Source organism: Pygoscelis adeliae, unplaced genomic scaffold (assembly GCF_000699105.1).
Source record: "Pygoscelis adeliae isolate BGI_AS28 unplaced genomic scaffold, ASM69910v1 Scaffold242, whole genome shotgun sequence".
In the NCBI taxonomy this organism is placed as follows: Eukaryota; Metazoa; Chordata; class Aves; order Sphenisciformes; family Spheniscidae; genus Pygoscelis; species Pygoscelis adeliae.
In genome coordinates, this window is record NW_008824369.1 from 584775 (window position 1) to 603364 (window position 18590).

Below are 18590 nucleotides of genomic sequence, written 5' to 3' on the forward strand. Positions count from 1 at the left end.
CGCGACAGGGCTCCGGGCGGGCGTTCGCCGCCGCGGCTCCCACAGCAGCTCAGGGCGCTGCTTCTGGCGCCTCCGGCTGCATCCGCTGCTGGGAGAGGCCAGTGTCTGAGGAGGGAGGGACAGACCCACGGGACGCTCGGGCCGGGACGTGGCGGCAGGGCCCGGAGAGGCCCAGCGGCTCTGCCGAGGAGCACTTGGAGCCTGCGTGAAGGCGCTGCAGGGCGGGACACCTAGTGCCTTCCTCTGCCCCAGGCGAAGGACGCTGCTGCCCAGGTGCGGGCTGCAGGGAGGGCTTGGGGCCTCTGCCCTGGGCTGCAGCACTGGTGGCCTCAAGTACCAGCTGGTTGTTGTGGAACCTCCATCCTTGGGGGTGTCCAGAGATTGGCTGGACATGGCTTGGAGCGACGTGATTGTATTAGCCCTATAGGGGGTTGGACTAGATGACTTCCAGAGGTCCCTTCCAGCCTAAATTCTGTGGTTCTCCGTGTCATACAGTAAATGATGACTAAGCACTTGTAGAGTATGGTCATTTTTTGTAGGATCTTTTACAGGTCATTAGTCTGCTAGACCAGTCCGTTGTAAGGGAGATCTGAGAGTTTCCAGATACTAAATGTCGTCCTTGAAATGTTTTTGTGGGATAGCCGTGTTTGAATTGCTGTTTGGTTACTTTGGCAGAGTAAGGAAACCAATGAGTTGGAAACCCAGTATTTTAACAGTGCCATTGATGAAGAATTGCACCTCACTTTAAGAACCAACTACTGATACTACTGTTATGGAGTTTAAATGCTTGTGGCAGTGTATTTCTGACAGGACTTCCTGCAAACATTCAAAAAATATAATTCAAATTAATAAAATCAAATATTAAGCCTAAAATGGCATGTAATATCTAGCTATAAATACAGCAGCAGAGGAGACACGTGAAGGTTACCCCTTCTCTGAACACAGCCATCCCCGATGAATAGTCAGGCACAGGACATACGTGCTTTAATGGAATAACAGCTAGTTCCACAATGGTACTTTGCTATGAAGTGCTGCTTTATTGGACATGCCAAAAGGGATTTAGTAAGAAGCAGGTTTTTTTCTGATAAATTACTTTTATTGTTCAAAATTGTTTCAATTTAAAGTCACTTTTCCTTATTTTAACTAGCCATTAAAATGACATATTTTTAAATTAAATAATTTTCTAAATAATAGTTTCAGAAGGCAAATATTTAGTATTCAAACATAAACAACTTATAATTTATCTTTTGTTCACTTAAACTCAGCTTTTTACAGTAAAGTACATGAAACTTGGCAATGCAGGGAAAAATGCAAAGGTACATTATAAAGCTTATTGTATGAAATCAGTTTGATTGTTGGATATGTAAACACCAACTACTAAAAGAAAAAAAATGCTGATGCAGAGAAAATGCAATTCTAGTAATTATCTAAAAAGACGTGATTGATAAAGTTATTTATTGGACAAGATACTGTGCAAGTTATGCAAAACCTATTATGGTAATTAATGCAAACGTTCTTTATGGTACTTCCACAATGTATGTATAAACCAGAAATCTTTAATCACATACTGGAAGGATCAACAGGTTTTTTTAAACAGTAAAGCATCTTCAATCTTCATTCACATTTGGACTTGGAAACAGTGCTTTCCTTGGCATTAAAATACCAAATATATTCTTTAAATACGTGCAAACATAAGTTTTACTTCGACAAATACAGTACTGAGACCACACCACACTGCTCATCATATAAAAATAACTCCATATACAGCCACACACAGACAGGAAAAATGATTGTAAACTGCTGCCAGGCGGCAGGCCCCGGAGAGGCCCAGCGGCTCTGCCGAGGAGCACTTGGAGCCTGCGTGAAGGCGCTGCAGGGCGGGACACCTAGTGCCTTCCTCTGCCCCAGGCGAAGGACGCTGCTGCCCAGGTGCGGGCTGCAGGGAGGGCTTGGGGCCTCTGCCCTGGGCTGCAGCACTGGTGGCCTCAAGTACCAGCTGGTTGTTGTGGAACCTCCATCCTTGGGGGTGTCCAGAGATTGGCTGGACATGGCTTGGAGCGACGTGATTGTATTAGCCCTATAGGGGGTTGGACTAGATGACTTCCAGAGGTCCCTTCCAGCCTAAATTCTGTGGTTCTCCGTGTCATACAGTAAATGATGACTAAGCACTTGTAGAGTATGGTCATTTTTTGTAGGATCTTTTACAGGTCATTAGTCTGCTAGACCAGTCCGTTGTAAGGGAGATCTGAGAGTTTCCAGATACTAAATGTCGTCCTTGAAATGTTTTTGTGGGATAGCCGTGTTTGAATTGCTGTTTGGTTACTTTGGCAGAGTAAGGAAACCAATGAGTTGGAAACCCAGTATTTTAACAGTGCCATTGATGAAGAATTGCACCTCACTTTAAGAACCAACTACTGATACTACTGTTATGGAGTTTAAATGCTTGTGGCAGTGTATTTCTGACAGGACTTCCTGCAAACATTCAAAAAATATAATTCAAATTAATAAAATCAAATATTAAGCCTAAAATGGCATGTAATATCTAGCTATAAATACAGCAGCAGAGGAGACACGTGAAGGTTACCCCTTCTCTGAACACAGCCATCCCCGATGAATAGTCAGGCACAGGACATACGTGCTTTAATGGAATAACAGCTAGTTCCACAATGGTACTTTGCTATGAAGTGCTGCTTTATTGGACATGCCAAAAGGGATTTAGTAAGAAGCAGGTTTTTTTCTGATAAATTACTTTTATTGTTCAAAATTGTTTCAATTTAAAGTCACTTTTCCTTATTTTAACTAGCCATTAAAATGACATATTTTTAAATTAAATAATTTTCTAAATAATAGTTTCAGAAGGCAAATATTTAGTATTCAAACATAAACAACTTATAATTTATCTTTTGTTCACTTAAACTCAGCTTTTTACAGTAAAGTACATGAAACTTGGCAATGCAGGGAAAAATGCAAAGGTATATTATAAAGCTTATTGTATGAAATCAGTTTGATTGTTGGATATGTAAACACCAACTACTAAAAGAAAAAAAATGCTGATGCAGAGAAAATGCAATTCTAGTAATTATCTAAAAAGACGTGATTGATAAAGTTATTTATTGGACAAGATACTGTGCAAGTTATGCAAAACCTATTATGGTAATTAATGCAAACGTTCTTTATGGTACTTCCACAATGTATGTATAAACCAGAAATCTTTAATCACATACTGGAAGGATCAACAGGTTTTTTTAAACAGTAAAGCATCTTCAATCTTCATTCACATTTGGACTTGGAAACAGTGCTTTCCTTGGCATTAAAATACCAAATATATTCTTTAAATACGTGCAAACATAAGTTTTACTTCGACAAATACAGTACTGAGACCACACCACACTGCTCATCATATAAAAATAACTCCATATACAGCCACACACAGACAGGAAAAATGATTGTAAACTGCTGCCAGGGGAAAAACGTGGTGCCTTCCTGAAGCTACTGGGAGAGGCTTTTTCAGCACGTCCCAAGGACTGGATTTCAAATAATAATTTCACATCACAGTCGAATTAAGGTAAGACAGGAAAAAAAGCTTTTTTTTGAGAATAAAAAGTGGTTTCTTGTTGGAAGAAGGGATGAATCAATCACTTACTAAAAGAGCTTCATTCTGAACCCACGTTAGTATATGTTGGCAGACTCCACCGATATCAGTAAAGTTGTTTTGCATTCCTACCACTGTGAAGTTAGAATCTTATTTAAGACCTCCTCTTGTCTTTTACACTGTGAAAGCATAATTTGCAATGATCGGGAATACCGCCTAACTCCTCAAGTGGCTGGGGCCTTCCAACCTCATTAGGTAGGCGTCTGTATACCTCCATTATCATGGTTGCAATTAAGATGAAGACAAAACATGATTTACCACCATTTGGGCTGACAATTTAGAATGAGACTTTGTCACTTAGAGTGAATAGGACTGTGAATTGTAAAATGTAAAAATACATTTTACACATGATGTAGTAGAAGAAATCAGTATTTAAAATACCCCATTGCAAATTCCAGTTCAGTAAAATATATTAGTAGCACAAAAAGGTCATGTTTTTCTCTCCAGGCAATAGACACTTAATTTCTTTTTAAATTATACTACTTCTTGTTTGCAACATGTAGATGGTGACAACCTAACAATTAACAGCATTTCTGTCCAATTCTTGACTTTCACTGACCATCAGAGGGGTTTTAGAATGTTCTGTTTTCCCTTTACTCTCCTCATCTTCCAAATCCTTTGATACTGCAGGGTTTTCCTCAGAAGTATCATGCATAGCGACCCTAGATGCTTCAGTTGCATTTCCTCTGACTGTGATGTGCTCCCACCCACCCTGTAAAATATTGATTAAAAAAAAATAAAAGGAGAAACATCACCCTGCAATTACAATATCTGATGTGATGCTTTATGTACACTACTAGTTTTATACTATTTTTTCATGAGGAAAGTAATGCTCTGGGCTTAATCAGAAAAAAGGCTCCTTGTAGAACAAAACAAAAGACAACACAACATGCCTCCCTGACAGTGAGGTATATAGGTAGTAAGCTTGAGGATTATTTTTATTACAGGGAATTAAGATTAGTAGGGTCAGGTGTTCATAACAGAGCTATTGCAGGTTTTCCATCAACTTAAAAGGGGCCAAAACCTTGAAATAGCCTTTCTCAAAACATTGAGGGTAACACAGGGAACAACAAGGAACAATCACGTGCAGACTTGGAAGGAATCGATTTTTAAGAAATGTACTTACTTTACTAATTTTTCCATTATAACTTTCAAATTACCTATTTAAAATGAATACCTATTAAATGCAAATAAATTACTTCCCAGCTATAATTGCATAACCCATTACATTAACTTAAAAAAGGAACCTAAAACCGAAGAACAAAGGTCAGTTTTCTGCAGGTATATGCAAGCTTTAGAAAGCTTGCCAGCTGGAGCAGGATGGCACTTTCCTTTCTAAGCGTGCCCATGCGTATTTGGACATACACCTTTTAGGCAGTATTATGCCCCCAGCACTTACCCCAATACCATAATCCCATGAGAGGCCTTTAGGTTCCATTGGCTGAACACCAGTCCGATGGCAGACGGTCCCACAGCTCAAACTATGACTTCCTTGCACTTTGTCAGCTATCACCCAGACCTCAAGAAAGCAAAGAGAGGCAAGAAAATGTGCTCGTCGTGCTGCTCCTCCCAGATGTGAAAATTTTAAGTCTGTTCGACCACTTTCAGAAATTAGTCTTGATCTTGAATAGACCAAAACTGCTCTAATTTAGTCAGAGAGACACCCAAACAACCAACCAGATACCAGTGTTATAATTAAAACATTGCCAGATAGTAAGACTTGGCAGGAAAGAGATCAGTTATATAAAATAGCTTCATTAAAAATAAAAGAAAAAATTAATGAGGCTTTTTACAGCAAAGGGCTGGCTGTGTCACTATTTCATTGGCATGATTTTTGTCTTGCTATCAGGATTCTGGCATTTAGACAATCACCTTGTGGAATAAAGTTAGTTAAACAATAATAATTCTGAAGAAAATTTAATTTAATTACAAAAGTATGTTAAGCGTAATTTTTAATAAACTAATGAGCTACAAGGAAGCTTAAAACACACCTGGTCCAGGGGTCCTACAGACATTTTACGGATATTATTTGAAACGTGATCCCAAGTAGATCCTTGAGGGTAGCTTGGTGTGATACCTTGCCGGTACCAAAGATTGCCTGTAAAATAAATAGTTGTGGTTACAGCTCAGGATGTCTGTTTTGTATAAAGTGCTAGTAAACAACATAACAAATCAGTAGTTAATACTTTCCACATCAGTAGTTAATACTTTGTGTTCTGTGGAAATGCATTATGGTTTTGACTAATGTGTTACAGTAAAGGACAAGGAAGTTCCTACTTTGGAATTTGTATTTCTATCGTTATTCTTTGTAACTTTTCTGGAAAACAGAGAATACTCTGTTTTGTAAAATTTCTTGGGGAAAAATGTTCATATAAGGAACTATGCACTAGAGAAGGAAAGCAAATGAGATTAAGATCTCTGAAGGAGGCTGGTGTTAAAGGCTTGTTTCTTTTACAAAAGGATGCTTCATAATTTATCTTGCAATGATGATGCTATTTCTAGGTTTTGCAACAGGAAGGTATTCCTCTTCAGTTTTGCATGTTCTAGGGTTTCAGACAAAATCCTGCCATGCAATTCTCTTCTTTGAGATTCATCTATCTCTTCCCTTCAAAGAACAGCATAGATGCTGGATTGTTGCTATCTACCTAGGGCACTATCAGATATAACAAAAAACAAGTCTTCAAAATCAGTAATTAAATGGGCTGTGCCTACTCCTTCTCTTTCAATATGAAATATTACTCCCCTTGGAGCAACAGTAATCATCTGTCCAAGCAGAAGCTCTAACTTAGCCTCTCCTTTTTAAATCAATCTGATGTATACTGATTTATTTTTTGTAACATTGATGAATAATTTTTAAAAATCCTTACCGTTTTTATCCAACACAAACACAGATGTTCGTCCTACTGAGACTTGTTTTAACTTTTGTTTTTGAGGTGAAGGAATATGGTACCAACAATCACCTAAAGGTCAGAAATACTTGAGTAAAACATTGAGAAAACAGAATTATGTATGAGAAGTCTTGGAAATGTCTGCCGTTGAAATAATACAGAGCTGTGCAAGAAAGCTGTGAATGACACTACACTCAATATATTTTTACTAGCTTATTTTTAGAAACAAACTCTTTAAATCACACAAGTGAAGAGCAAATTAACTGCTATAATTATCATGAGCATTATTCATATGCACTGTTTTGCACAGCTGTGGGAAAGGCCTCTGCTAAACAGATTTGTCTTTTTCAGACATGGCAGTGTAGTAGAGCTTACAGAATGTCTAAGATGAAGACCGTACCAAAAAAGTACAAGTACTCACCTGCAGGTTTCTTTGGAGACACTGAACCCCGATAGAAGGCAGAACCATCTCTAGCAATAGCCCACACTTGGTAAAACGCTCCAATTGAGATGGAAATGAAGGGCTGATCTGTCCCCACATGAAGCCAGGAGGTTCCCTAACAAATCATGGAAGATGAATTATCAAGCAATGGTTAAAAACTCCACGACAAAGTATTGTTGATTATTGCCAAATGGGAAAAACCCTAGATAGTGAAAAATATTCTGAAGAATAATTCCTGTACCTTGTGACTGAACAGAAACCAGGTCTCTCATCCTCAAAGATACTTGGATATTTAACTCTTTGAAATCAATAGCTATGTTCAACTGTAACAGGGCCTTTTCTGTTGGAATTGCTGGAATTTAGGCACCTACATGTCTCTGAAGAGCTGAGCTACAGCCCTTTTGTGTTTTTTTTTTTTTTTTAATAACTTCTTTTTTGATTATACAGAACAAAAATTGACTGATACAGGGCTTCAGATTCCAGACACAGTATTCCAGTTTTTGCTGTTGCACTGCTGTACACATCCATGCTATTGTAACTAACTGAACAGGGAAAAAAAAAGTAATTCCTATAAATTTTCAACTTCTTGCAGTTTTTCTCCAAATTCCATTAAAGTGTATCATTAGTGTTTTTTTTTCCCCTGTTATAAATATGGCTTAAAATTAGTGCATATCAACCCTAATTTGGCGTTTCAGCACGTCTATTATTAGGAAAGAAGTATTCCTATTGAAGTTACTGGGACTATTCGTTCCTTTCTGCATACTTTAGTGGATGTTCGCTCATTAAATCTGTCCCAGTTCGTAGAAGAAAGTAAAATCTGTAGGTACGTCCAGGCCCACCTGTCTTTTAAATAAGCAGAGTCATTTCCAGGCCCAGAAGAGTCAATGGACAAACTCCTACTGATATTAACAGGCACTAGATTGGGACCATACTATAGAGAAATTCTATCCCTGGACAGTTTATTTACATGGGATACACACATTATCAACAATTAAAAAAAAAAAAAAAGAGGAACTAAGCTATCAGTGCAGAAACTGGAAGCAAAATGCTTCATGAGAAGATATACAGGGGCTGAGAGAGGCTCCTGCAAGTGACGTGGCACAAGCTAAGGTAGATTATGCAAGAGAAGCGCTGTTGTAAGAAATGTGGGCAGCAAATTGTGTCACAGTTGATGGACAAGGACTTTCAAATCTGGGACATAAAAGGGAAAAAAATAACAAGGTGCTATAAGGGAACGCACTGCATGATTGTGTGTATGTACTTGCATCATTAGATTAAATACATCAATAAGGCAGTAAAAATAAACAGGGAGCCTTACAGCTGGATTTTGCTGTGTCACTCCAAGCCTGCAGAGCACGTCTCCTTTGTCACTGATTGCCCACAGTGCTACTGCTTCTTCATCATCTGCATCTGAACTGGGAATTATGGAGATGTCCCACAGGGTAACAGGAGGCACTTCCAGCCATGGCCCGTTGGTGACTATCTTACATTTTCTGAAGCAAAAAAACCCCAAACCCGTCAGAAGTACGTACTTTCTATAACTGAATTTTATTTCCTGGTCCATTGTTGACTTCAGTCCAAACAATCCTGAAGTCTTTTCATTAAGTAGGTACAATAAGTATTTTTAATTTGAAAGGGGTTTACAACAATCAATCATGTTTTGCATCAGGTTTTGAATTTTGACGTATTACTGATTTCTCAAAGCTTCTGTTTTTAAAAAGAAGTTACTTTATAAAATCAAGGCCACCCAAGAAGTCTGCAGCTTGTGCTACACTACTCCCTGGCTCTCTAAAACTCGCTGGGCAACAGCTGGATAATGAATATTTGACCCCAGCTGAGAATCTCATTGCAGAGAGAACTCCATACCCGGTTCATTCCTTCCTCTGTCTTGGTTAAGGGAATCATTTTACAGTTAGTTTTTTGGTGGGGCCTGTTAAAAAGTTATGTAGCATCTTGAGGTAGGCAGAGATAAGGCAGCTCTAAATTAAAGCACTGGAGGTAGGTCACTCTGGGAATTGGTGTATTTTTTCTGTGGAAACTGCAGCAAAGTAGTGCTGTCTATTAGGGAAACTATATTAGATTCTATCATCACAACAGTAATTTCTCTGTATGACGAATGTCCTTAAAAACTCAGGACATTCCTCTGTTCTCCAGTTCTAAAAACTGGATCCAGCCCTGAGCTGTTCCCTGTTTGTTTTCAATTGATAGTTAAAACAAGAGGAAATGTTTAGGCTTGAGGGTGTTTTTCAAGTTGCTTATTTTATTTCTAGTCACCATTTTGATGATTGGGTGTTGTTTGTTTTGTTGCACATCCTGGAACAATGACAGTTTGATGCTTCAGGACCTTACTTCAAAGATTTTTGTACAAGGGCCAAAATACTAGCTTTGTAGCCTCAATAACAAACAGAACAATGCAGAACTGTATGTTCACAGCAATTTATTAGCATAGCTATTAGATACTCTAGTATAGAAAGCATAGAAAAGCTGGAAAAACAGTGCATGCACAGACTTTCCCTGCTTAATAGAATAGAATATAGTGGCAGTTTGCTATTTTCCAGGTTCCACCTGAACATAGTATACTGTGACTTAAATGGGGTTGGGATTATCTGTGGCCTAGTACACAGTATGTGGAATTCATATGTTAAAACTATTAATATACAAGACACATTACCAGTTGTTACAAGTGACCTAGTATGTACTAATACACCTAGACCCTACTATTACTTAATCATTTACCATAAGGAAAATCAGAAACAGAGAATAACTAGCTGACTTTTATCTACAGATCCCACAAAATCAAATAGGTTATCTACCTGTAAAGGCTTAAAAGTAAAGCCATAATGCTAAAGATCATCAGCTTCTCTATTGGAGATGGGTTATTTATTGCAGGTGTCTTTACTTTTGCTTTGGTTGATTGGGTGACGAGACTCTTCCCCTCGTAACTAAAGGAGACTTCTAGGGAACAGTCAGCATTCAAGTTCAAAACTTTTATTTATATCTTAGTTCCTCACCTTGCCCAGCGCCTCCGTCGGACAAAGTCTTTCATTGTCTTGTGACCATGGTAGGACCTACCAAAACAGATTTAAATAGGTGTTCATGAGGATGTCAGAGCATCTCCCATGTCAGTGCCAGCCTGAGAGCACTGTCTGTATCTGCCCACCAGACATGCCTGCTGACTTTAAAATACCTGAAACTATAGTTTGCTAAACTCACCTTGCTGCCCTACCTCCCTGGCAAATTTCAGTGTTAGTGCCCCCATAAAAAGGAAGAAATCAAGGCACACTTGTCCCTGTTAAAGCACAGTTAATGTGCAAAACAGCAAACAAGAAGAAATGAGAACTTAAGTATGGCATTTGCCTGCTAGTATTTTAGGTAGAAGAAGGTATCTCCTTACGCTGGAAAGTCTGCTGCATACTGCCAGCCTTCCCGATCAGTTCCGCCTGAAGCATTAAAATCAATATACCAATCGGATACCTATTGTCAAAAGGAGACAATAAGAATCACAAGCACAATCAACACCTAATGTATAATAAAAATACCCCCTTCTGCTATTTCCCTCCACCTTTTGGAGTGCAATGACTTGCTGGAAACCTTCTAATACTTGCAATATAAATTCATACAGAGGCTCCTAAGTCTTTTTAATTCAGTTGAAGAGAAAAGCATCAGAGCAGCAGTCTAAGTCCCACTAAAAAATCCCACTCAATGCTTAACATTCTTTTGACTATGGAAGATTATTGCTATTGTATAAATGGGGAAACCAAAGTTAAATATGACAAATCCAGGAAGAAAGCCCAAGTCACTTGAGCCCAAGTCTTGTATCCTACTTGCTAAGCCTTGCTGCCTTAGTAAAAAGACTTTTAAGACAAAATTTACCCAAGACCACTGCGGAGAAGGAGGCTTGGTATTGATTTTTGTACATTCCTGCAGGCCAGATGCATCGCTCCACATGTATCTGTCTGTGGGCAGACCCCTGTGGTGAAACAGCGTACAAGGAATGCAAGGTCATTTACAACAGAGAATTTAAAAGGCGAGGGAAGAAAAGCCTATTTGTAGCACTTCCTACTTTCATACATGAAACGGTCTTCTGTCATTAATCTCTGTATTTAGAAATATCACGTGAGTGATGAGGATAGTGGGAAAGAATCTGTACAATTGCTTCCAGTTACACCAAACTTGAGGACCACGTAAACTTCTCTCTGTAGCGTGATATTCCTCACTACTATTTAAAATGGGAAGGTGAATCCCGAGTTTCTCTGGCATAGACACCCATATATGTGAATGCTTTTTCAATACTTCTGTTCAAATATACTATTGAAGGACCCAATGTATTTAGCACAATATGCATATGAATATATAGATCCTCATAAGCACTTTGCTGTATGGCCTTAATAATGAAAGATGCTGCAAGTAGGCACACTTTGTGCACTCACAAAGCACAAATCTGTAATGTTTTGCTACAAATGCATTTTGAATGGATAATTACAAATCTAGAAAATTGAGAAACACTGCTCCTTCCATCTCAGGTTAACAATAAATGTTGGAGGAGACTGAAGATAGAATAATAACGATTCTGAAAAGCTAGAACAAATCCCTTGTTTCATTTGACATTAGTAAAAAATTACAGTAAATAAACACAATAACTTGAGTAACTAACCTGCTGCTATATCCAGTGACTGGGTTCCACCGTTGGTTCTCATAGATGTAAACACATTTCACATCTGACTGCATATAAATGTTATCAGCACTACTGGCCAGTCCTGTGAGAAACAAATCATTTGGATTATAGTAAAGCTAAACCTTAAAGACACTACATTTTAAATTCCAATAGCCACAGTAATATTGCTGATTATCCTATTTCTCATTCTTAAGCTGAAAATATAAATATAAAACTGCAATACCAATTCCTTCCTAATATGTGGCCAGTTCACTGTATAACCCTACATGTTACTTAGGCTAAAGGAAGGACAGCTGAAATAGCTTGAAGAGCTGACCCAGTCAGGAAGGTAAGAAAGAAACGTGCACACTGCAGTACACCAGTCATCCATACCTTGAATGAAGCCACCTCCATATCCACCAGTATAAACCCAAGCTGTGTGATCATATCCTATGCCCCACACTATGCCTCGGTTATTGCACTCTATCAGTCGAAGATGACCTCCAACTTGACGCCAAAACCTGCCAGAAAAAGGACAACATTTTACATTTACTCTACACCACATCCATCAGGAATGTATGCTTTCCCCTCCTACAACTCAACAATCTTAAGGACAGGCACCTTTATATGCTTGCTTGTTCAACCTCTGTGCAATCTGTAAGTGAAGGCAGTTGCCAGTTGAAAGCATTTCCCTCTGAACAACTACTGAAAAGTAGATGGAAGGAACCCGTCTGCCTCCACTTGGCATTTTCAGGCTTTTAAGTGTTTTACTTTCCTTGTATTTTATGGCTTGTGTTTTTTTTTTTTTAAATATATATATTTTTAAACAGTAGTGAGGATGATCTTGCTAGGATCTTTACATCTTAGTGGCTATCAACTGCCTCAGCTCTAACTTCATCCTCATTTTTTTAAAATCTAGGAATTGCCTTTATCTAACAAGAAAACAAATTATTTATATATTTGCTATGGAGCTTGGTAAAAACAAGGGCTTTAATTCTTCCTATTCTCCTCATCTTTGCAGGTTAATCCTTTTCTGGGGCTTTACACAGCCGTTGGCCATGGTACTTTTCTGGGGAAGAAGGGGGAAAATAAAGAGATTGCAGAGGAGTATTTTAGTTATCAGAATGGCAGGAGATCATCTAGGTCACGGATCCCCCAAACTAAGATGCAAGAGCACATCAGCTTTGTGATTTGCCAGATGTTGAAGGTGCTCCAACCTGAAGGAAAAAGACTAAAGGATTTCTGAGGTATTATTCAAAGACGCTTTGTGCAAGTAACTTGAAACTAGGGGTATTTTTTAAATTGAAGATTGGCCTTTTACCCACCAGTTCTGAGGCTGGTATCTTTTTGCTTGAAGAGTCTGCAGTACTATATTGTCATAGTTGTGACAGAAACTGTAAAGGAGCTGCTCCTGGACTGTAGTGACTATGGAGGACTGAGAATTTCAGATTTCCTGACTCAGATAAAACTGAAAGCTCAAATTACATTACAATTACAGTGAGTAGGTTTACTTTTAGTCTAGGCCATCTCTTAATTTAAGTAATTATGGCATTAAAGGTGCAATCACATAAAAATGAGATCTCTATGAGAAAGGCTTTTGAAATCACATGAATAGCTCCAGCATCTAAGACTTGAAATACGATTTGGTGAATTTCTTCACATGCAATCATAAATATGAAGGCAGCCATTAACCTTGGTCATTGACAGACATCTGCAGCGTACTATACACTCCAGCAGCCCATCAAAGTCACTGAATTGACATGAAAGACAGTCTTTGCTGGATGGCATCCCATGCAGAAAGAACAGCTTCTGAAACCTCTTACATTTGATCACATGGCATCAGGTGTGGTCCGGCCTCCAGTTCAGAACTTGGCTCACTAACAAAGATGTCTCCTTTACAAGTAACTGACCAAATGGCATGGTGAGAAGGAGGGCCTTGAATCCGTCTGCTTTCACAACAGGACATGTTCAGCAAAGACAGCTGCAAAACAAGAAGCAGAGAACCAAAACCTTCCATTGACAGTGAGAACAAAAATTTCCATATAGATGCTTCAGTATTACAAAATGAAGTTTTACCTTCGCCTGTTCTTGCAAATCAGCAAAGTGAATTTGCAGCTTTTTCTCAAAGGCACTGGAATTCAGTCTTTTAGAAATTATTAACACAATCACTGGAAGCAATGTGGTTTGCAGTATCTGATCATTATGAAGTATCTTTCAGGTTTTCCATTGCTTCGGTGTATATATGCCTGCCTGCCTATACATAAGACTCCCTACAACAGTGACAACAGATAACAGTTCTTCTACCAATGCAGAAGAATAGACTAACTGAATTAAACTCTTAACTCATTTGTAGCCTAATCTATATCCAGAGATAGGAAGGAAGGAAGAACAATATTGGTTTTACTGTGGATAACTGCAGCATTAGAAAGCGTGCAAACTCCAGAGGAGATAGGAAGCCTCAGGTGCCTCTAAATAAGTTTGAACAGACTTTTTAAATACCTAAATCGTGAAAATAGATAAGTAGCCTAGATACTGTAAATGTAATGCTGAGATTTCAGAGAGTAGCTTTTATGTTTTATTTCAGATATTGCCAGCTTGAAATAAAAAATTCACAGAATTACCCAGTCATGCATTTCTTGTTCTGTTGCGGCTGCCAGGCGAATTGGCCATCGCTGCTTCGTCCTTTCAGGTGTATACAGTGCAAAGGAATGTTTGGCTTCATTAAGAACTTCAACTATAATAGTGACTTCATTCAGGAACACGTGGATATACTAAGACAAGAGAAAAAAAAATTGCACCTAAGGCAAACTCAGATATACCTTCCTCAGAGCCAGCAGGACCATGAATGAGGCGCAGGACCATGAATGAGTCATTCCTGCCAAGGATAGCAAAGAATCAGTTCTTGGTACAGAAGGAATGGGGCTCAATTTCCAGTCCCGCACTACCTCTGATTCATATTGCCTGTATGCATTAACCCTATTTATGAAGACCCTGGCCAGCAAGCTTGGCTCGCTCTTCACAATCAAGAACATTTTGAACTTCCAAAAGAATTCCTAATTAGTGCAAAGCTGATGGGTTTAAGCAATGTGGATGGTTGCTGACTGGGTATTTCTGACACAGCATTAACATAGCTACAGCTTAGAAAAGCTTGCAATTTGCTAGTACCCTGGGCTACGTTTGAATTGGTTCCCAAAACTTAGAACAATAGTGTACCATAATTTGCCTCCCTTCAGTAAAACTGTTTTCCCTTCAAAGGTTTTCCTTTGCGCCAAATGCAACTTTCTCAAGGGTCTCGAGCTGAACACACCTTTTTCTCCTCATGATACATGTAATAGATGAACAGGATGCTGTCGCGCATTCCATCGCTCCCAGTGAATTGCTCAAGTGCGACTCGAACATCCATCCATTTATGAGGCTTCCAATTCCTCCACCATTGCAAGGTTCCAGTTTTAACCCAAACCGACTGCAATGCAAACACAAATTTACAGGAGTAAGGAAACTGCATGACTCTCTCTTTCTTTCTTTCTCCGAAATACTATTTTTTGTGACCACAAGAAATACCTGCTGCAGTTTAGTCTGTATCATAGCAATTAATTCTGACACAGAATATACCAGAGTGTTCAGGAAGCTGAAGACAAAATGAAAACTGACAAAACTGGATAGAAAGGCCCTGAAATAGCATGTGTACAACAGTATTAACATTTTACCTCTGCAAGAACGCAGTAGCACACAGATACTAATTGACTCCAGTGTGCTCCTGTTATAACATAACTTCTGTTTGGACTTTAAAGGCTTTTGGCATAATCTTTTTAAACTTGATTAAACCCCTGGACTCCAAGTGTTTTTAATCAAATCAATTCCAGATGTCATTTGACAATTAGCAATGAAGGGACCAAAAATGTGAATGAATCTGAAAAGAGCCAAGGAGTCATAACAAAGGGAATATCAAACAAAAGTGCTGCTATTTAAGTGTTGCTGTTGACGTTTGCATCGTTTTATTTATGCAAGTTGCATTAATCCCTTAATGGTCGCAGAGAGGGAAATTTCACCTACTTGAGTCACTGTTTCAATTAAGAAGCCTCATCTTGTGGTGGAATAATTCATACAATGTTCCACTGTTGCAAACGTTTCTCTGTGGATTTGAGGTTTCAGTGTACTCAAATAGTGCTGACCAATGCTTCGTTTGCTCCTATACAAAACTATCAGCTAATGTTTTTAGATAAAGATTGCTGCTCCATGTTTGATAAGCTGCTAGTTTCCCACAGGGAGTTCAGACAGTGGTAATCCAGGAAAGTTGTCATAAACAAATAAGGACAAGAATATAAAGCTGACAGTAAGTTCAGATCAGCACATCAGAAATGTATTATTGATGCCCAGTATTGATAGATATAAGTGTTTAGTAGACAAGAGATAAGTGTCCTCACTGCTTACCTGCTCAATAGCCTGTTCGTAGTGCCTAAAATTCTCCAGTTCCCGTTTTGTCCTTTCACTGAGCTGCTGAAAAATCTGCTTTCGCCATGCTGCTGTCTGTGCTGGAGTGATAGACAGGGATAGAGATTGCACAGAGGATGACAAACCTAGAACAGAACCAAAACCAATACACTCCAGTGAGCTTTGAATACAGTTCTGTGAAAGTCAAAACACAATGCTGCTTTGAACACTGGACTGAATCAACCCAGTCTAACATAGTTTTTCTAATTATTATACTTTGGAATCAATGTATTACAGCCGAACTTTGTAAATGATGCATAGAAATGGGATCACTAGATGATTATATAGAATCTTTCAAAGCCATAACCTTGTTAAAATGGGAGCTTTGTCACTGACCTGCAGGATAGTTAGGTAATACAATGCATTGAGAGTTACACTATTATTAAATACTGGGATGCCACAGTTCATGGTATATTTTGAAAATATGGTTATACTCCACCATCTTTCAAGAATCTAAATTCTAACACCATCCAGTTATCAGCTGGGCTCACATTCACAATGCCTCTGAGTAATTTCTGTATCTTACCCTTGTCTCAGTAGGAATGGTAGGAGCAAGGCAGTTATTTGTGGCATCTGCATCTCTCAAGAGAGCCCTTTTCACTGCTTTCAGTTACTATTCAGTGATATTATAGGTTTTGCCTTAAGTTGCAGTTTCGGTGCAATTAAAAATGAGATACAGATCCAGCACAGATTATTTACAAAATTCTTCCAGAAACTCAGAGAAAACATCACCTTTACATTTATATATCTCAATCCCGAAGTGCTGTACAGCTAAATACATGCAGCACTATCCTCAGACATGGAGTGTATTAACAAACTGCAGTAAAAATAAATGGGTTATCATAAGTTTTGCGCCATGGTTTTGTTCAAAAAAAACCCCAAACCAACATTTTTCTTAAAGAGCATTGGGAATTAGGGTCTGTTGTAGTGACTGGATAGTACCTGATAGAACAGTGAACCATTTCAATGGGCTGTGCAAATCTACAAGACAGCCTCCCCCAGACACCCAGGCCCACAGTGGGTGCTCATCAGCTCCGTACTGTTCTTCAGCTCCCACTGAGAACATGCCAAGGGAAGACAGGCTGGATGTTTCTGCAAAGGTGCTGACAGAGAGGACTGGATGCTTTTGGGCCTCCTTCAAGTCAATGTTTGTCCACTGCAGTTCTGCAGAAGGATTTGGGTTTGTAGAGGATTTATGCATTTCAAGATTAGCTTTCTCATTATTAGTCGAAGCAACAGTGGCTTCTCCTTGATCAGAGTCCAGAGGATCCACAGTCAAATTTGCACGTATTTCTGCTGTCTGGTTGCCTGTGCCATTACCACTGCTGCTGGCTGCAGCTCCCATCGGGGGAGTGTTGGCAAGGTTCACGGGTACACTTGGAAGCTCTGTATCAGAGGAAGTATCTGCATCACCCTGAATGATCGCGTGCGTTTGGTTCTGAATATCATCCGTAAAGAAACAGCCAGCACTGAAGGACAAAGATAATTAATTAACTATCATTCAAAGCATTATAAATTAGCACAGGCCTGAGACCACAGATACACAGAAATCAACCTAGTGTTTCAGCTTTAGGAGAGAAACAGCAGACTTCTTTTCTGAAGGTCAAACTCTATCATCAAGGGAAAAGAGTCTAACACAAATCTGGCAGACCAGTCTACTAGATCTGAAACATAGGAAGATATTTCATTGATCTTTTCAAGCAATCGGTGGTGTTGGCTGCCTACAACTCTCAGGAAAACACTGAAGCAACATCACATTTTCTGGATATGAAATAATGAATAGGATTTTTTAAAGCCCATTATTAACTTTATGATTTTTGTCTCCGCGAGGGAGGGCTTCTACTCAGAGCACATTCTGACTCAAACAAGTAGCTTCTGCAGCACTCCCAGCTTCATTGTCATGTCTTGCACAGCCAAGAGGCCAACAGTCAGCAGGGAGTTACTGATTTAATCTCTCTAGGAAAGGAAACGTACAGTGACATTCAGGAGAAGGATAATTCCTAAGTAGAGTTGACACTCCATGATATTTCACAGGTAACATCTTCTCTTATTAGAGACTAGTTCCAGATTGTGATAGTAAAACCCAGAGAAGCACATTTTACTGCAAGCATGCAGTGAATTCCAAAGTGGGAGCTTCAGTTTCTAGTCCGAATGCAACAACTGCTGCTTATTGTTAATTTTAATGGCAAAAAACGCAAATGCTTTTTGACATACATAATGATTAGACGTGCCTTCCCATCTCCTCCCTGTCTGTACCATTTGAATGTAAAGAAATATCTCCTAGCACTGAAACTCTTGGCGTACAAAGTCTTGAGCAGGTATTTTACTAAGTACCTGAGCAGACTTGTCGAGCTCCCGGTCTGAGATCTGTCACTCTCTCGGCCAGATACAATTGCCTTCCATGTCTTCCCACTGAGCTCACTTGGTGTGACACCTTGACGAAAATAAATTGCTCTGTCATCA

The 18590-nt window shown here is 39.1% G+C and overlaps 1 protein-coding gene across 1 annotated transcript in view; it reads right to left on the reverse strand.

The window, feature by feature from the left end:
• Positions 1–4025: 4025 nt before the first annotated feature.
• Positions 4026–18590, reverse strand: part of TECPR1 (tectonin beta-propeller repeat containing 1) — a 22028-nt gene continuing 7463 nt past the window's right edge. The window contains exons 8-24 of the mRNA XM_009319999.1: positions 18462–18590; positions 17070–17596; positions 16068–16213; positions 14944–15099; positions 14258–14407; positions 13460–13617; positions 12030–12157; positions 11637–11739; positions 10856–10952; positions 10377–10456; positions 9994–10050; positions 8301–8475; positions 6962–7097; positions 6520–6612; positions 5644–5750; positions 5052–5171; positions 4026–4364 (exon numbers count right to left, since the gene is read on the reverse strand). The exon at positions 18462–18590 is cut by the window's right edge and continues 15 nt beyond it. Coding sequence (XP_009318274.1) covers positions 4167–4364; positions 5052–5171; positions 5644–5750; positions 6520–6612; positions 6962–7097; positions 8301–8475; positions 9994–10050; positions 10377–10456; positions 10856–10952; positions 11637–11739; positions 12030–12157; positions 13460–13617; positions 14258–14407; positions 14944–15099; positions 16068–16213; positions 17070–17596; positions 18462–18590 — 2560 coding nt within the window. The 3' untranslated portion in view covers positions 4026–4166. The remainder of the gene's footprint in view (positions 4365–5051; positions 5172–5643; positions 5751–6519; positions 6613–6961; positions 7098–8300; positions 8476–9993; positions 10051–10376; positions 10457–10855; positions 10953–11636; positions 11740–12029; positions 12158–13459; positions 13618–14257; positions 14408–14943; positions 15100–16067; positions 16214–17069; positions 17597–18461) is intronic.